Raw genomic sequence first — 17,665 nt, 5'->3', positions numbered from 1 at the left:
ATTCAACATGTTTAATCTGGCAGAGTGTCATGGCTCACGCCTGTAATCCCAGCACTTTGGGAGGCTGAGGCGGGTGGATCACTTGAGCCCAGGAGTTCAAGACCAGACTGGGCAACATGGTGAGACCCCATCTCTACAAAAAATACGAAAATGACCCGGGAGTGGTGGCGCAGGCCTGTAGCTCCTGCTACCTGGAATGGGGTCCCAGCTGAGGTGGGAGGATGGCTTGAGCCAGGGAGGTCGAGGCTGCAGTGAGCTCAGATCGTGCAGCTGTACTCCAGCCTGGGCAATAGAGAGACCCTGTCTCAAAAACAGCTACAACAACAACAACAACAACAAAACACGTTTGATCTAAAAAAAAAACCAAAAACAACAACAAAAGAACCCTTTTTTATGGCTGCATAAGAATTTACATCTAAGAGACTTTTAGATTGCTTCCCCCTTTTCTTCCTTTTTTTTTTTTTTTTTGGTCTCACACCTGGAGCTCGGTTCTTGGCTGACTTGCACGTTTGCTTTGAAGGATAATGAAGAATAATTGGAACAGAATGGGGGTGGGGGAGGGTGGACAGAATAAGAAAGGGCTCCACTGCCCCCAGCTTTCACTTCCTAGAACAGGGCCAGAAGGGCCCTAGGGTGGCTTCAAGATCCCCTTTTGGCCAGTCACTAACAAAGTGATGTCATGTCACTCACCACAGGCACATAACAGAAGCTCAGTACATACGTGCTGGAGGGCGGATCAATGGACGGACTTGCTGGGGGTCGCCATGTATGAACTTTACCCTCTTGTTGTAACTCTACAGTAATGGTCATTGCATCTCACCATTCCCTTTATTAACAAAAAGAAAAACAGGTATGCATCTGTGATCCTAGGTCCTGGCCTTATTAGGATCCTAGAGGAGTGACCAACCAGAGGTCTTTTAGCCCAAGGCAAATAATTGTGATCAAAGCTTTCTGGATCTCTCCCGGGAGGTCCTCGGCTGGAGAGAACAGCCTAGGACCAGACCCTCCAGTGTGAAGCGCCTCCTTTCCCTCTGAGACCTGTGAGCAGGCCAGCCCTGTGGGGAAAGGGGAGAAGGAGGCAGATGTGGGGGAGCAGGAGAGGTCGGGGAGGTGTACTGTTCTGGGGGAGGCAGGACAGGACAAGCTGTCTTTGCAAAGATGGCTCAGAGCCCACTGAGCTCCCAGTTGAGCTTCTTACAAGAGGGAGGCTGCCCTTTCAGGGCCTCTTTTGCTCTCTTGAGACCCCCAGGGAGGGCAGCTAAGCTCACCTCTGCCTTGGGGGGCTGTGGGACTCACTTCACTGAGCTGTTACTTGACGTCTTTGCCTCCATTTTCATAAAAACTGTACAGTTTTGAGCTGACACTGGGACAAATACTGCTTTTTACATGCTTTAAGTATATATAAGAAAAATAAAATTATGTAATATTAGTTATGAAGCATGACACTGCCATTGTAGAGACCACACTTTTCTTTTAGGTGACATTTATAGGACAGCCATCCACACATGTGTGGCTGATTTTGAAAATTCAGCATGAGACATTTCAACATGATGGCTATTTCAGCCTCTTCTGCAATCATTCAGGGATGTGAATGTGTGTAAAATTAGAAATTAGGTCATGTGGGAGGAATCAATCAACTCTTACTTATCAAATCAATTCATGAGATCCAAACATAATTATGGAAACTGGTTTGAACTTTGCTTTTTAAAGTTTAGCATAGCCAGGAGTTCCCAAATCATGTTACAATGTGTCCCTTTCACTGCTAATGGAAAGGCCGCATTTCAGCTTTCGAGGCCAGGGAGTTCTGTCTGGCTGTTTCTCTTTTTAATCTGCAAATGGGGGGGTAGACTAGATTCTGATTTAATGAGTTTGGGGTGGGGCTCAAATATTAGTATTTACTAAAAGCCCAAGAAATAATTGTAATATCAGCCAAGGTCCAGTCCATTGGCTTAGGTGACCTCTAAGTCCTGCTTTGGTAAGAAAATGCTGTGCTTTCTAGAATTAAAAGGTTTGTTTGTTTATTTATTTTAAGAGATAGGGGTCTCACTCTGTCATTCAGGCTGGAGTGCAGTGGCACGATCGCAGCTCACTGCAGCCTTGAACTCCTGGGCTCAAGTGATCCTCCTGCCTCAGCCTCCTGAGTAGCTGGGACCACAGATGTGTGCCACCATGCCAGCCTAATTTTTTAAAATTTTATTTTCTTTTGTAGAGATGGGGTCTTGCTTTGTTGCCTAGGCTGTAATTTAAATTTTTACATAAAAGTAAGGAAATCAGATTCATTTTGCACATAATGCTACTTAAAAACATCTTCCTAAATTCCAATTTCATGGAAGTCCACAAATTAAACTTGCTTCATAAGGGACACAAACTTCACAGAGTATTTTGGGCAGATCTTATGAATTCCGAAAAGTTATGTTTGCTTCACATTTTTATATTCCTAAGTGAGTTTTAAGCCAGTTATCCAAAACAAATTTATTTTCCACCTTTAAGAGTCAAGATGTCAAAGTTTTTGATTTCCAGGTGGAAATCATGGAAATCTAAAGGATCAAAAAGAAATGTTTACGGATAAAGAGAGATAAGAAATAGAGATATTGACTTCTTGCTGTTTGCTAAGGATGACAATTCCCTGTGTGCGTGTGTCTGTGTATGCGTGTGTGTGTGTGTGAGTGGATGTGTGTGTGTGTGTGTGAGTGGATGTGTGTATCTGTGTGTGTGATGTGTGTGTATGTGTGTGTGTGAGTGTGTTTGCAATGAGCCTCTGCTGGGATGGGGGAGGAGTAGCCAGTGCTGGGGGAGCACCTTAAAGGAACTTTAAAGACAGATGGTGGCAGGCTGCGGCCATGGGGCCAGCAGGCTCCTGATTTCATGGCAATGTCTGCCTAGCAACGCTCCTTATTGAAGACCGTGTCTCCAGAACTAGCCAGGTTTTAAAATGTAATTCAACTTTGGAGATGGTTTTTATTTTCTTGTTATGAAACCTAGGCGCCCACACTAAGAACTCAAATGACTGCATGCCTGTGTCTGCTCCTGAAGACGGTCTGTGGCAAAGTGATGCTAAGGTTGAAACCCATCCATCAATAGGTCACAGGAAATAGAAAGATCCAAGTTCAGTATTTGGATTAGAAATCCAAGTCAAAGACGGAACACTGCCATCAGAAATGTGCGATCCTAAAAGATATTTATTTGAAAGTTTTGAAAAAAGTAAAGCTCATGCCCTGGGGCTTCTGGGAGTATGTACAAAATACAATAATTAAATTAAGTCCAGCAGTTAAAGTTCCTCATAAAAAGAAAAAGCTGGAGTGCTTCCCAATGGGGAATGCTTGACTTAAAAGAAAGGTTTTACTCTGTGGCCTGAAGGTCAACAAACTGGGACTCTGTGGGAATGGATAACATTTCTTAAAGGGGTTCTTAGGTCTTCGTTTTGTTGAAAGAAAATAAAAGTAAAAAGGGACAAGTTTTGAAAATTCAAAAAATGAAGGTGCAGTCCTAAAATCATCACAATTTTTATAAACGCTACATGGGAGGCTATGAAAACATGTTCTCTTTTCTGAGCACTAATCTAACACATATGCCCTTTGAGAAGGAAGGGAAAAGGCCGGTGGCGCTTTCTGAACAAACCACTTTAAAATACGCTCATTTTCATAGGCAGTGCATGCAAATTCATAGCCCATCCATTGGCTATTTATTTTGAAAACATTTACCTTAAGTATTCTCATGTATTTGACAATTTAAAATTCCTTATATGACACGAAGACTGATCATATTTTAAAAACGCTTTTATGAGGCAAAGTTATAAAAATGACCATCTTGGGCCACATTGTCGTAACCTAAAATGGAATGTTGATCATCCTTTGGAAATACCTGTTTTGCTACTAATCATTTGTTGTTACCTTTCTGGTAATATCTCCCCCAAAAGGAATAAGGTTAAGAATAGGATAGAAATAACATTTTATAAGTTAACACCATTCTAAAATGTATACTTTATGAGTTTGTGTGTACATATAAACTTGATGTGAGGTTAAACTTTCTCATTTATAAGCATCACTCTAGGCTTTCACATGAGTTTCAGTCACTAATTTGCAGATCATCATCTTCCTTGTGACTTACATAGAAGCTGAATGTTGGCTTTGCATTAAGACAGAGTGATCAAAGGTAGGATATTGGGAATAGCAGCTTTGACTTTGGGAGGCTGAGGCGGGTAGATCACTTGAGGTCAGGAGTTTGAGACCAGCCTGGCCAACATGGTGAAACCCCGTCTCTACTAAAAATACAAAAATTAACCAGGCATGGCCGGGCGCAGTGGTTCACGCCTGTAATCCCAGCACTTTGGGAGGCCGAGGCGGGCAGATCACAAGGTCAGGAGATCGAGACCATCCTGGTGAACACGGTGAAATCCCATCTCTACTAAAAATACAAAAAATTAGCCGGGTGTAGTGGCAGGCGCCTGTAGTCCCAGCTACTTGAGAGGCTGAGGCAGGAGGATGGAGTGAACCTGGGAGGCGGAGCTTGCAGTGAGCCGAGATTGTGCCACTGCACTCCAGCCTGGGCGACTGAGCGAGACTGTCTCAAAAAAAAAAAAAAAAAAAAAATAGCCAGGCACGGTGGCGCGCACCTGTAATTCCAGGTACTGTGGAGGCTGAGGCAGGAGAATCACCTAAACCCGGGAGGTGGAGGTTGCAGTGAACCCAGACTGCACCACTGGACTCCAGCCTGGGTGACAGAGCAAGACTCCATCTCAAAAAAAAAAAAAAAAAAAAAACACAAAACCCACAAAAACCCAAAACAAAACAATCCAAAAAATAAAAAACAAAGAAATAGCAGCTTTGGCAGCAACATTTAATTTGCTGACTAATTAGCAGCCTCATTGACATTTCTACTTTGATTCCCAAAGTACAGCATTATCTGTCTGTGCTTTTGGGGAATCTCTGGTAAAATGGACACCCTAAATGTCCTATGCCAAGCCCACAGTCAAGGATTGTGGAATGTCCTGCAAGCAGCTCATGGCCTAAGACATTCGATTTCCCTCCAAAAGACACACAGAATTAAACAAACATAGTTTGCCCGTGTTGTTGTTTTCTTTCCTACATTTGTTATTTTTGCTTTTGGAATTGTGAGGGGAGGAAGGAAGAGATGGTAAAATTATAAGGCAGAAGGAAGAATCCAGCAGGACTAGATGGAAGGAGACGTGATGCAAAGTACGGTGCCCATGGGGGATGGAGCATGGGAGCGAGGCCCGCAGCCAAGAGGTGGTGTCGAGGGAGCCAGCTCAGCATGGCGCTGCAGCCTCTGTCCTTGGGGTTGGCATCAACACCATGCCTGCACCGGGCCTTCTTCCCTTAGACAACCCAAGACATTTTCCAGCCATTCAGACCAGCCCCCAGCAGAAAATCCTGCAAAATGTGCAGGGGCATGTTGAGTCTGGGAGGCAGGCGCTCAGGGACCTACAGGGGCCGGGGGACATCAAGGCGCATTGTGAGGTGGCACTGGCCTGGTGGCAGAGCTTCCCGGCTGTGTTTTTGATGACTGGTTGTTTGAATTGTGATGAATTCGAATATCTTTGCTGGGGTCAGGCACTGTCTCTGAGGGAGGCAGTTGCTGAAAAGGAGGCTTCGTTATTTTTCTCATTGTTTCAAAAAACACATTCGGAGCTTGCTCACCCTACAGAATTGATGAACGGGGGAACCTGATGTGGAAACATGAATCTGAGGCGCTCGAGCAGGAAGGAAGCCGTGTGGTTTAGTGGAGAGAATTTGGAGAGTTTAGTGGTAGTCTTGGTTTTGCCAGCAGTGTGACCTTGAGCAAGTCCCCTAGCAGGGCAGTAGTCGCACAACTCCAGGAGGTGCCCCAGCGTTGCATTTTTTTCTATGTGGATGGTGCCCCCTTCAGCCAGGACATTGGTACTGCATAATCCTCCAGCCCTTCAGTGTCTACAAAATCAGGGGACTGGACAAAATGATCAGATAAGAGTTTACAGTCAGAACATCTCCAGCACTGAGAGAAACTTCCATAGGCCAGCAATGGAGCTAGGAGATTGTCAATAACAACGACAATAACAAAAGAGCAACGCAGCTCCCAAAATGCACGTGGCTGTGGGAGTGTGCCGCCCTTTCTGGTATGTCCCAGAATTTGAACATGTTGTCCTGTGAGAGCATATACTTCATCTAGTAATCAAAGTAAATATGAAGGCCAGGCCAGGTGGCTCATGTCTGTAATCCCAGCCCTTTGGGAGGCCGAGGAGGGTGGATCACCTGAGGTTAGGAGTTTGAGACCAGCTTAGTCAACATGGTGAAACCACATCTCTACCAAAAATACAAAAATCAGCAGGATGTTGTGGTACGCCCCTGTAGTCCCAGCTACTCAGGAGGCTGAGGCAGGATAATTGCTTGAAACCAGGAGGCGGAGGTTGTAGTGAGCCAGTATCTCACCACTGCACTCCAGCATGGGTGAAAGAGACCCTGTCTCAAATAAATAAATAAATAAATAAATAAATAAATAAATATAAATAAAGGATAAAATGGCGTTGGCTGAATAGAAATGCATATTCCAGCCAGCTCTGCACAGTGCAATTCCCAGACTCGACTGTGCACAGGTGTGGCCTCTGGGTGGAAGTCACTTGATCTTTACTGAATGCCTACTACGTGCCAAGCATGATGCTAGGTGCTTTAAAAACACTGTATTTACTTACTAGTTTTTATTTCTCTTTATTTTACATTCATTCTTTTAAAAACTTATTTTAGGGGCCGGGCGCGGTGGCTCAAGCCTGTAATCCCAGCACTTTGGGAGGCCGAGACGGGCAGATCACGAGGTCAGGAGATCGAGACCATCCTGGCTAACACGGTGAAACCCCGTGTCTACTAAAAAAACAAACAAACAAACAAACAAAAACTAGCCGGGCGAGGCGGCAGGTGCCTGTAGTCCCAGCTACTCGGAAGGCTGAGGCAGGAGAATGGCGTAAACCCAGGAGGTGGAGCTGCAGTGAGCTGAGATCCGGCCACTGCACTCCAGCCTGGGTGACAGAGCAAGACTCCGTCTCAAAAAAATAAATAAATAAATAAATAAATAAAAAATAAATAAAAAATTATTTTAAAAATTATGGTAAAATATAAGAAACAAGATTTACCATTTTAACCACGGTGGCATTAAGTACATTCATATCGTTGTGCCACGATAGCCCTCCTCTTCTCCAGAACTTTTTTCACCTTGCAAAAATGAAACTCTGTACCCATTAAACAGTAATTCCCCATTGCCCCACCCCCAGCCCCTGGCAACCACCATATGCCAGGTGCTTTTGAATACAATAGTTCATTTAATCCTCCATCACAGGTTAGGGGCTCTAGAAGCAGATGCTCAGGCAGACTTTAGGATGCAAGATGCTAGGGAACAACGCCCAGGAAAGGAAGGAGAACTCAGGATTAGTGTGAAGGAGAAGTTGAATGGCCAAGCAGACCCAACAAAGTCTTGGCTAACCCCAGTGGAAACTCTGGCATGTATATGCCCTGCCAGTGTCCCACCTCTGGCCAAAATGGTGGGGGGCCCTGGAAGGGTCTTGGGCAAGGCAGTGGGGTGGGGAGCTGTCTGCTGACTGCATCTCCCCAGCCTGGCAAGTGGGGATCCTGGAAGTGGAGCATCTCTCTTGACTATCACATCCTCATAGCAACTCTTGGAGTTAGGTGTTTTTATTTGGGTAGCTGAAGAGGCTGATGTTCAGAGAGAATAAATGGCTTCTTCTGTCTGCACGTGACCTAACCCATTAGTAGTAAAGCCAGGATCAGAACCTAAGTGGAGGAGGGAGACTCAGGTCCTGATTTTAATGAACACATTTTCCACAAGCTCATGCTGGGGATGAGAGGCAAGAGCAGGAGAGGGATCAGAGATGTGTGACAATGTCCAATATTCAAGGCATCCACACTATTTTTGGGGACACATACATCTAAACAACCACTATAATGAAAATCCAATCCATGCAACAGAAGGACTAAGGGAAGAGCAGCAAGTTGTCTCTGGGGGAGCTGGGAGGACCTCACAGGAGTGGCTTTCAAGCTGTGTCTTGAAGAATGCTTTGGCGTTTGTTGGGTGTCACAGAGAGGGAGGGTTACAGCTTGTGCAAAGGCTTCGGAAAAGATCAGTGTGGATAGTGGCCAGGGCCTCTTGAGAGAGCTGTGCTGTCACTGATGTGGGTACACAGGGGCGGGGGCAGGCAGTGGCTGCAGCTCCCTTCTGCCAGCTTGGGAGAAGCTCCTGAGAGCCGCTGCGCGAATTTCAGGCCCTGGAAATTGGATGAGGAAAAATGGATGTGCCCTTGTCCTCATGTGGGGTTTGGGTTACTAGCCAGCACAGTTCCCCCAGAAAATCGAAGCCAGAAGTTCATGTTGGTTTTTACGTTCTTCCTTTCACAGAACTCGAAAGACCACCCCCCTGCCCCTTTTTCACATTAAGCCAGATGCCTAGAGTGTGTAGTCTTCGGGAGAAACTCCACCACAGAGCTCTCTGAAATGGAATGTTCATTTTTCTCTTGATTCTATTAGTGTGTCTGATTATGAAGGAAATTTGATTCAGTGTTTAAAAACAAAACAGAACCCAGCCAAACCAGCTATTTGGCGTTATGTAAACCAAAGAAATCCAGTTTCTTGTCACTGAAGCTCTCCCTTTTAGCCAGCTATTTTAACATCATCATATAGCCAGCGTTCGGCCTCTCTTGTTTTTTTGTAAGATGGAGTTTTCAGCGTATCAACTCTTTTATTTATGTAATGAAAGGAATCTCTAAAGTTCCTTCCAGGCCTGGGGCTCCAATCCCCAGGGAACCTGTCCAGTTTTCTTTCTTTCTTTCTTTTTTCTTCTGAGACGCCGTTTTGCCCTTGTTGTCCAGGCTGAAGTGCAGTGGCAGGATCCTGGGCAACCTCTGCCTTCTGAATTCAAGCGATTCTCCTGCCTCAGCCTCTTGAGTAGCTGGGATTACAAGCACGCACCACCACACCTGGCTAATTTTTTGTATTTTTAGTAGAGATGGGGTTTCACCATGTTGGCCAGGCTGGTCTTGAACTCCTGACCTTGAGTAATCTGCCCACCTCAGCCTCCCAAAGTGCTGAGATTACAGGCAGAAGTCACTGTGCCCGACGCAGTTTTCTGTATGTTTACATGTTGCATGCAATAGTGAGAGAGAAATTTTCACCAACAGAGGAGTCTCACGCAGTTTTGGGATTCCTCCTCAGTCAGTGGTAGGCACAGGGGAGTTCAGACGCTGTCTTACACCCATCCTGGTGACAGCCAGCTTTGTCCTGTGACTTAGGTGCGGGTAGCTAGACTCTGGAAATCTGGCCCCCTTCTACACCTTCCAGAATGGGTTGGTTCTTGAACAAGAGCTTGTATGGGAGAAAAGCACCTTAACTTGGCCAAATTCAGCCCTAAGCCTGAGGACAGTTTTCCAATTCCCTGCGTATGAGCAAAGGGGAATGGGGCCAGGATGGAGTGTGTCTCTCTGCAAGTTTGAAAGGCTGTGTACAAACAGAAGGCCTGGCCTCACTCCTCAGACCTCAGGCCGGCCTCTGACAGGTTTAGGACTGCAGTCTGGCAGAGCTCCTGCCCACCAAAACTGGAGGGGAGAGGGAGATGAAAGGTGGAAGAAGTGACTGGTTTCAAAGCATATGGCCTGTAGTTTTTCAAACGTTTTTAATTCCTAATTCGCACCTCTCTTGTTATCATCACACACTGTAGTAGCCAATGGCACTTTTTTTGCGTTGACACTTGACATTATTTCAGGCTTCTGCTCCTCCTTTGGCTTCCACAAGGGCATTCTAATTTCAAAAGAAAAGTTCATCTGGAATAAGTCCTGTGACTGGCCCCTCTGGCACCCAGTTGGGTTCAACAGGTGTTTGTTGAATGACTAAACGAATGAATGAAACAAATCCCTTCAAAAAGTTCGGGGACATCTTTACTCTCAGCAAAACTTCCCCATTTCCTTCTTAAACTTGCGATTACCACTTAGAGTGGCCTCCAGGGATTCCCAAGGGAAATCGGCAAAGTTGACTTCATAGTTTTGCAAAAACTCATAACCAAAAAGCTACCAGAAAGGGAATGTTCATTTTCCTCTTGATTCGAATACTGTGACTGAACAAAGTGGCTGATTCGTCCCTCGGGCTTGCGGCCTGGCGGGGTGAGGCCGAGGCTTCGGTCAAGGAGACCACAGCCAGGGAGCTGCACCGGGAGCCTGCGGGTCCCCTCGGGGCTCGTCGTTCCGCGTGGCTTGGGCGCAGATTCGGGGCTGCAGGGACCCTGGGGCCGGCGGGACCCCAGAGCGTGCGCGAGGGCCCCGCGCAGGTGTCCGGCCTGTGCGCGGGGTGCACGGGGGTGCTGGGGCCTGGGAGACCCGAGAGAGACGTTATTGTTACAGTGTAACGAGTCTGATTAACATGCTCCTGACACTTTCTCTTAGTTTCTCGGGCTCCTAGCAACAGCGCACAAAGGCGCGCGATTGTCCCGGGCTCCACCGGGACATGGGGCCGCCTTTGATCTGCCACCATTACAGCCGGGCTGCGCGACAGGCGCGCGGGCTCCGGGCGGCCCGCGGCGGGCGGGCGAGCGGGCGAGCGGGGCCCACAGTCCAGGCCTCCTGGGCCGCCACGCTCCCCCCGGCCCGGCCTCGGCCTCGGCCCCGGACCCGGCTCCGCGCGCAGCCGGGGCGCAGGGGACGCAGCCTCGGGGCTCCGCAGGGCTCGGCATCTGCGGCCACCGCGTGTCTCCTGCGCTCCTCCTGCCCGCGGGGCCGCCCACCCCGGCTCGCGGTGCCCTTTCCGTCGGAAGAAGCAAAAGTAAAACCCAGCCGGTCACTTACAGTGGGAAAAAAATAAAAATCATTTAAAAGGAAGGGCATGAGTGACAAAGAAGTCCCAAGTGATTTTGTCAAAACAGAACGAACTCGCCCCGCAGGCTGCAGCGCGCTCGGCGGAAACGGGGTTCGAGGGGCCCCCGCCGTCCGGGCGCTAACGACGGCTTCGGCCCCTTCCCGCAAGTCTCTCTATACGTGGTGGGCAATTCTTATTGACTGGGAAGGCGATATGCTGCCAAGTAACAACTGGAATTTAAACAAACGAACACCACCCCCTCCAAAGCCAGCCGGCGCAGAGCTGCTGGGTCCCACGCGCGGACTCGCGGGCGCCAAGCGGGGTCTGGGAAAGTCACTGACCCTCCGTGGGGGCCGCGCTCAGGTATCCTGCTCCGCCCGTGGGAAATACAGCGCGGAAAGAAAGTCGAAGACTTTCACGCTGAAATGCTGGGGTCTCCGCTCCCCGCGAAGATGAGCCGGGAAGCATGGCAGGGGCTCCGCGGGTGGCACGGACCCTCAGCCGCGTCCACGATCTCGGGGCCTCGCAGGCCGTCTCAGAACCTGTTTTGTGCCATTCATTGCTTTTCTAGCACTAGAAGAAAGAACACACAGAAGATTCGGTTTTCCACGGTAAACCGAAATCGTAAAAGCAGAAGGTCCTTCCAATTAAAACAAAACAAAGAACCCCGTATTCCTTTTTTCTCCTCGTGGCATTGTTACAGAATTACAATGTCCCCAATGAAGCACGTCAGTTTCCCGAACTCCTGCAAAACGACCGGGTGCAAAAGTGTGAATGATAATATGTCTATTTTAGAGACGCGGGAAAACGACATGGTTTGTTCTATCTGCCCAGCGAAATATGCCAGGGAAGGAGTTACTTTCAGATTGAAATCGGAGGCGGTGAAGTCTTCATCCCGCAGGACTGTTTTCCCAGCCGCCCCTGGAGGAGAGGAGGGGAGGGCGGCTGGGAGGACTGACACTGGGACATCAGCCGGGAAGGCTCCCGGATGCCGAGAAACTTCCTAACTTGTGTTCACAGACACTGCCCGACACGGACTGGAGTTCCCTCCACCGTTTCAATAAAACATGACTGTATTGATATAATCCTCTATACATTAAAATGAGGTTGTCACAGATTGTCATTAAGACCTCAGTAAAACAATGAAGACATTATTGGGCACCCCCCCTCAGGCAAGGTATTAGGGGAATAAAGCAATCTACACCACACGGGTCCTATTGAGATTAATGAAAAAATTATGCAAAAAAAAATCTCAATTTCATTTTCCCGTGACGGGGCTTTGCATACATACAGTCAGTCTTGCCTTGCACCTGATGATTTATTAAACTAATCTACAGCGATCACCACTGATGTTCTCGACTCAATCTTGTCCCGGCTCATTTTCTAAGTAATTGTTTCTCATTAGTTCTGATAATGTTTTAATAGTGTTACCCATAATTTAGACCCCAAGAATTAATAACAGGGGGGTGATATGGCTAAGCGGCTTGTGATGAGCTACACAAAATATAAACAGGTATGGTTTCTAATTAGTCAGATTAGCTGCAAGGTCCTCTTCTTGTCACCCATGCCTGGCTCAGGAGCCGGGCAGCTGTCACTTCCCCATGTCGGGGTGCCCGGTGAGCTCAGTGGAGATCACTCACCCACCCTTGGCTGCTCTCCCACCTTTCCCAGGGCACCTGGGCCCACCCATGGCACCACAGAGATGCGGGGGGGAAAGAGGGGGAATACCCTTTGCCTTCCAGCATCTTCTTCCTGGAGTTTTGTTCTTCAAGGACTAAGGCACCATGGATTTCTGATCAGGACTGAACTCTCTTCTGGGACCCTCGTCGTTTGGGTCTCTGTTCAGGGAATGGGACTTTGGTCCAGATTTGTGACTCTCATAGGTCCTAGTCTCATGATCCTACCCTAATAGGGACCATGGATTATGAGGAAGATAATAAACTGGACATTTGGGGAGACTGAAACAAGGTGGTTTTGTTTGAACAAAGCAGTTTGGGATGAGGGCAGGGGCGTGGCAAGCAGTCCGACGTGGTTGGGACCTAGGAACCTGTGGCCTGGGAGTGGCCAGCAGCGGGAGACCTAGCCAGTCAGGCCTCGGTACCACCCAGGGACCTTGCAGAGGGGCCTGCTTTTCCCCAGGTCTTAGGGCTCCTTGGCTGGGGAGGTCTTGAGGAGGCTCCTCTGTGTGGGGCTGGCGGGCTGCCTGTGGGGCCAGGGTGCGACTAGAATGCAAGCCCTTCATCGCCTCAAGCCAAGGGCTTCTTTGGATTAGGCTGGAGGATGGGAAGGGTAGTTAGATTGGGGTGAGGGCTGCCCATAGGAAGGACGAGGTGGGGTTTGTTTTCTTCTTTTGCTTAGGACCAGCCCTGCCTCCACGGTTTCTAACACCCTCAGCAGGTGTGTATGGCAGGGGCAGAGTGAGAGAGGCCTTCCTTAGTCTTCCCACTGCCAAGCCATCCTCCCATGCCTCTGCGTTCTGAGCAGAGGGGCAGCCTGGTGTGCGCAGCATGGTCCTGGGTTACCTGGTGCGCACCTGACTCCAGGAGCCCCATCCTGGGTGGGTCCCAGCTGCAACAGTGGGTGCTGTGGGTGCTCCTACAGGAACTGCTGCTGCTGCCCCGTCTGGGGTCTGGAAGCAGTGTGGCTAGAGGCTGTTCGGCTCTCACGTTGGTAAGAGGCCATCTTCCTCTTTCCCGCCTCTGAGTGAGGATGGGGCTAGCTCCCACCTTCCTTTCTGGCCACTCTGGGGCAGCACAGGGCAGCCAGGCTGGAGGGTGGCACTGCTCTATGATGGACCCCACGGAGCGTGTGCCATCTCCATTTAGGAGCTCTCTGTCTCCTGGATCCCGTGTTTGGGAAATGAGTTGTTGTCTTCACAGAATGAAGATCCCCAGAGTCATCTTGCCCAGTGCTGGCTCCCCGCATGGCTGTCCCTCTCTGCTGTGCACTGGGGGGGGTGGGGGTCACCTGGTGGCAGTGGGACTCTGCGGCCGTGCTTTCACTTGATGGTGCCTCTCCTGGTGTCTAACCTCAGCTCCACTCACCTCTCGGGCTTCCTGTGGGAATTGCAAGAAGTGGGGAAAAGGAGAGGCCTGGTTGGGGCTCACGCTAGGGGCTGCGGAGGAAATAATCCAAAAGGGCGTAGGAGGAGGTGAAAAATGAAAGTAAAAAACAACTGTTTTCTATTTACAAATTTAAATAAACAGAACAGCCTTCCCCGCGGTGTTTGTCTAAGAGTAGCAGTGTTGCTGCTGTGTAGGTCATGAAAAGGTTGGTGTAGAGTTTAAAACTTCCCATTCTGTTAATTTCTTAAGGAACAGTCGTCCAGAGTCTCGGCACAAAAGCTCATGATTTAATGAGGAACAGAAACAAAATCTCTGATTGTTGGTGTTTCAAACTTCATTGGCGTCCTCTGGCAAGCACAAGTTGATCCCTCTGCAGCTTCAATACCCTTTAGCCTTCAATATAAGAGTACATGCTGAATAGGGAACAATGGCTGGTTGTTATGTTTATTTACCCTTACTACAAGCTGGGTTAACCTCTTCAAAACAGCTTTACTAAGCCCGTTAACCACACCACCCATCTGACCTGCAGCCGCATCTCTAATGTGATGCAAATCTTGCAGGGGCCACATGCACCAGCTCGGGGGCATTGTGTCTCCTGAGACGCTACAAGTTTATGACTGAGGGAGTCCTGTCTCGGCCATACATTTCCAGGGGGAAATGGCCTCAATGGCAAACAGTTAAACGGGAAAATAAAGGGGGAGAATGGATGGTCGTGTGTTTCTGCACATTTATTTTTTAATTGCCAGTAATGGTTGACCCACAGCATTCACCCAGGATGACAGCTTTCCTGTTCATCATCTAGCGGTTCAAGGAGATGGATGTTTCATTTTGTGGCTGGAGGTTAATAGTAACCAGTTTTGAAAGTTTACTTTTAGAAAGTGTCTTTTTAAGCCAATATAGTACTTAGTATCCTTTTCTGATGCCATCTCTGTTGTTTTATCAGATTACTAGTGAAATAGAGATGAGCCCTTAATGTTGTTGCTATTTTTTTTTTTTTTTTTTTTTGAGACAGAGTCTCGCTCTGTCGCCCAGGCTGGAGTGCAGTGGCCGGATCTCAGCTCACTGCAAGCTCCGCCTCCCGGGTTTACGCCATTCTCCTGCCTCAGCCTCCCGAGTAGCTGGGACTACAGGCGCCCGCCACCTCGCCGGGCTAGTTTTTTGTATTTTTTAGTAGAGACGAGGTTTCACCGTGTTAGCCAGGATAGTCTCGATCTCCTGACCTCGTGATCCACCCGTCTCGGCCTCCCAAAGTGCTGGGATTACAGGCTTGAGCCACCGCGCCCGGCCGTTGTTGCTATTTTTTAAAGGCCTGGCTTTCTTAAAATTATTTGTGGTGTCAGCTGTACACATGAACAAGCAGGAAACATTTAGTAACATGAGAAGGGTGGAGGGAATATGTCTATTTGGGAAAGACCGTGCCATTAGAGACCTACTTTCCTCTCACAGCCCATCTTTCCCCAGGATCTTACCTCCCTGTGAAATCATAAGCCCATATTTGTAACACACTAAAAATGATAAAGTCATAAACTTGGATCCAAAAGGAAAAATGTTCATTTTTTTTAGGGGAATAACTGGCCAATAAGACAACAACAACAAAATCGTGATTCACATGAACTGTAAATGGAGTCAGGTCCCAATCTGGCATCCTAACACGTTGCTTTGAGTATTGTGGTTTGTCTTTAAGATACCCACTGTATATGTTCTGCCCACCTGATGAGAGCTTCATTTAACAGATCATTTTTCCTTGATGGAGGTGGCAAGCGTAACAATGTTCTGGGCCTGCTTCAGTAATGGCATGTCGATCATACTCCCTTGGAAAGTAAAGGCTCCCTGGAAAACAGAGAATGCGAACTTTCCGAAAGAATGCTCAAATGATAGGTTTCCTTTCTGTGCACACTTGCACAACAAGAACATTTTAGATTCCACCTGAATTATACTGACTTTCCTACCCAACTTTTGAGAAAGCCAAAGTAAATTACAGAGGAGAGATTTCTTTTTTCCCCTAAAGACGGGAAAAGAATAAAAATCTTCAGCATTTTAATGGAGAGGAAAGACACATCGGACACAAGACAGGAAACTGTACAGTTAGCTCTTGAAATCAAGCAGAAAACAGCTGTGGGAGGAAAATCTAAATACTTCCCTATATATTTTTGAAATATTATGTAGAACTTTAAAAGCAGGAATATATTCTGGCAACTGATTATTGTTTTAAAAATTTGTACCGTCAGGCTAATGGCAAAATCTTACTGCCTTGCTATAACATAATTGAGAGATAACCTGATAAGGTGATGAGAAAATGCAAGGTAGGATAGTACTGAGTACAAAGAGATGAGTCTGTTGGTACACACTTACAGAAGACGATTAGAATGACCAGGGACTGCTGGGCGCAGTGGCTCATGCCTGTAATCCTAGCACTTTGGGAGGCCAGGACAGGCGGATAACCTGAGGTCAGGAGTTCGAGAGCAGCCTGGCCAACATGGTGAAACCCTGTCTCTAATAAAAATACAAAAAAATTAGCTGGGCATGGTGGTACATGCCTGTAGTCCCAGCTACTTGGCAGGCTGAGGCAGAAGAATGGCTTGAACCCAGGAGGCGGAAGTCACAGTGAGCCAGGGTCACACCACTGCACTCCAGCCTGGGCAATAGAGCGGGACTCCATCTCAAAAAAAGAAAGAAATACCAGGGACATGAGCTGTAACAAAAGAATCACAGATCGGTTGAATGTTAAGATGGGAAGGCGTCTCTAAAATCTCCTGCAATAGCCCCATTTTACAGACTCACTTTTTGAAAAAACTTCTACCATACTTATATAGACTGTGTCAAGTAACCTAAGCCCTGTTCTAGATGCAGAAATGGAGGCTCAGAGTAATAAAAGAAGGAAAAAAAGAAGTGCTCTTCCAAGGTCATGTGACTAGGGAAAGCCAGAGCTGGGGCTGATGCTTGGGTCTCAGAGCTTCAAGCCTTCATCAGAGATCCCCACATTAAGAAGACAAGGTAGCTTCTTTAAGTGCATCAGCAAGAGACAGATTAAATGGACAGAAAGCAGCATGCTCAGAACCCAAAGTTAATGTCTGGTTATTTGTGTTCATCACTTCCTTTTGTTGCTTACAATGATAGCCCTTCATCCTAATCCACCCTGCTTTGACCTGTGGGCAAGGATGCTGGTGGTAGTGGGGTGCAGGGGTCCTTTGATATCTGGAGGTGGTTGGGGCAATCCTAAGGCACATTAATGGTGGTCCATTTGCATCTAGTGCAGCCCGTTTCTGGATTTCACAAGTACCACTTCCCAACAGTCAATGCTGATGTTACTCAGGGCTGCTGGGATAGGAGTGCTGGGCTCCCATGATGAGGGCTGAGAGGTAATAAGTTATGGTTATATATAGGATGGAGGTAAAGAAAAATGGGGGGAATCCTTAGCGATGACTTTTGGGATTTATCTTTCGATTGAGAGAGATTCTAAGCCTACTAGGATCAGGATTTTTACCAGTAGTGGCCAACCTTCTCAGCCTTAGAATGATGACTCTTACTCATATGAACACCTGTGTGGCCTAAATTCCTGTACTGCAAGTCACTTCCCAGTCCTCTCGTTTTTACTGTTTATACCCCCGGACTGTCCTTTCCATAACTTAATTCAGCCTCGAGCTGATGACCAGGAGGAATTTTCCTAATTTGGCTGGAAGTTCCGAGGAGGTCCTGTAGGTTGGCGTTACGTGGAAATCAGGGCCTGGGTCACATGCTGTTTTACAAGGCAGTCGTCTAGTT

At 47.6% G+C, this 17,665-nt stretch overlaps 1 protein-coding gene across 4 annotated transcripts in view; it reads right to left on the bottom strand.

The window, feature by feature from the left end:
- Window positions 1–434: 434 nt before the first annotated feature.
- Window positions 435–17,665, bottom strand: part of CLYBL (citrate lyase beta like) — a 296,641-nt gene continuing 279,410 nt past the window's right edge. For 2 of the 4 annotated variants that reach the window (XM_021929741.1, XM_009192161.2), the window contains exons 8-9: window positions 15,614–15,733; window positions 14,017–14,296 (exon numbers count right to left, since the gene is read on the bottom strand). In XM_021929741.1, coding sequence (XP_021785433.1) covers window positions 15,638–15,733 — 96 coding nt within the window. In that variant the 3' untranslated portion in view covers window positions 14,017–14,296; window positions 15,614–15,637. Of the gene's footprint in view, window positions 827–14,016; window positions 14,317–15,613; window positions 15,734–17,665 lie in introns of those variants that run through there. The other 2 variants (XM_021929742.1, XM_021929743.2) reach the window with 2 other exon arrangements.

This window comes from Papio anubis, chromosome 15 (assembly GCF_008728515.1).
Source record: "Papio anubis isolate 15944 chromosome 15, Panubis1.0, whole genome shotgun sequence".
NCBI lineage: Eukaryota > Metazoa > Chordata > Mammalia > Primates > Cercopithecidae > Papio > Papio anubis.
This window is presented reverse-complemented; position numbering and strand designations above follow the sequence as displayed.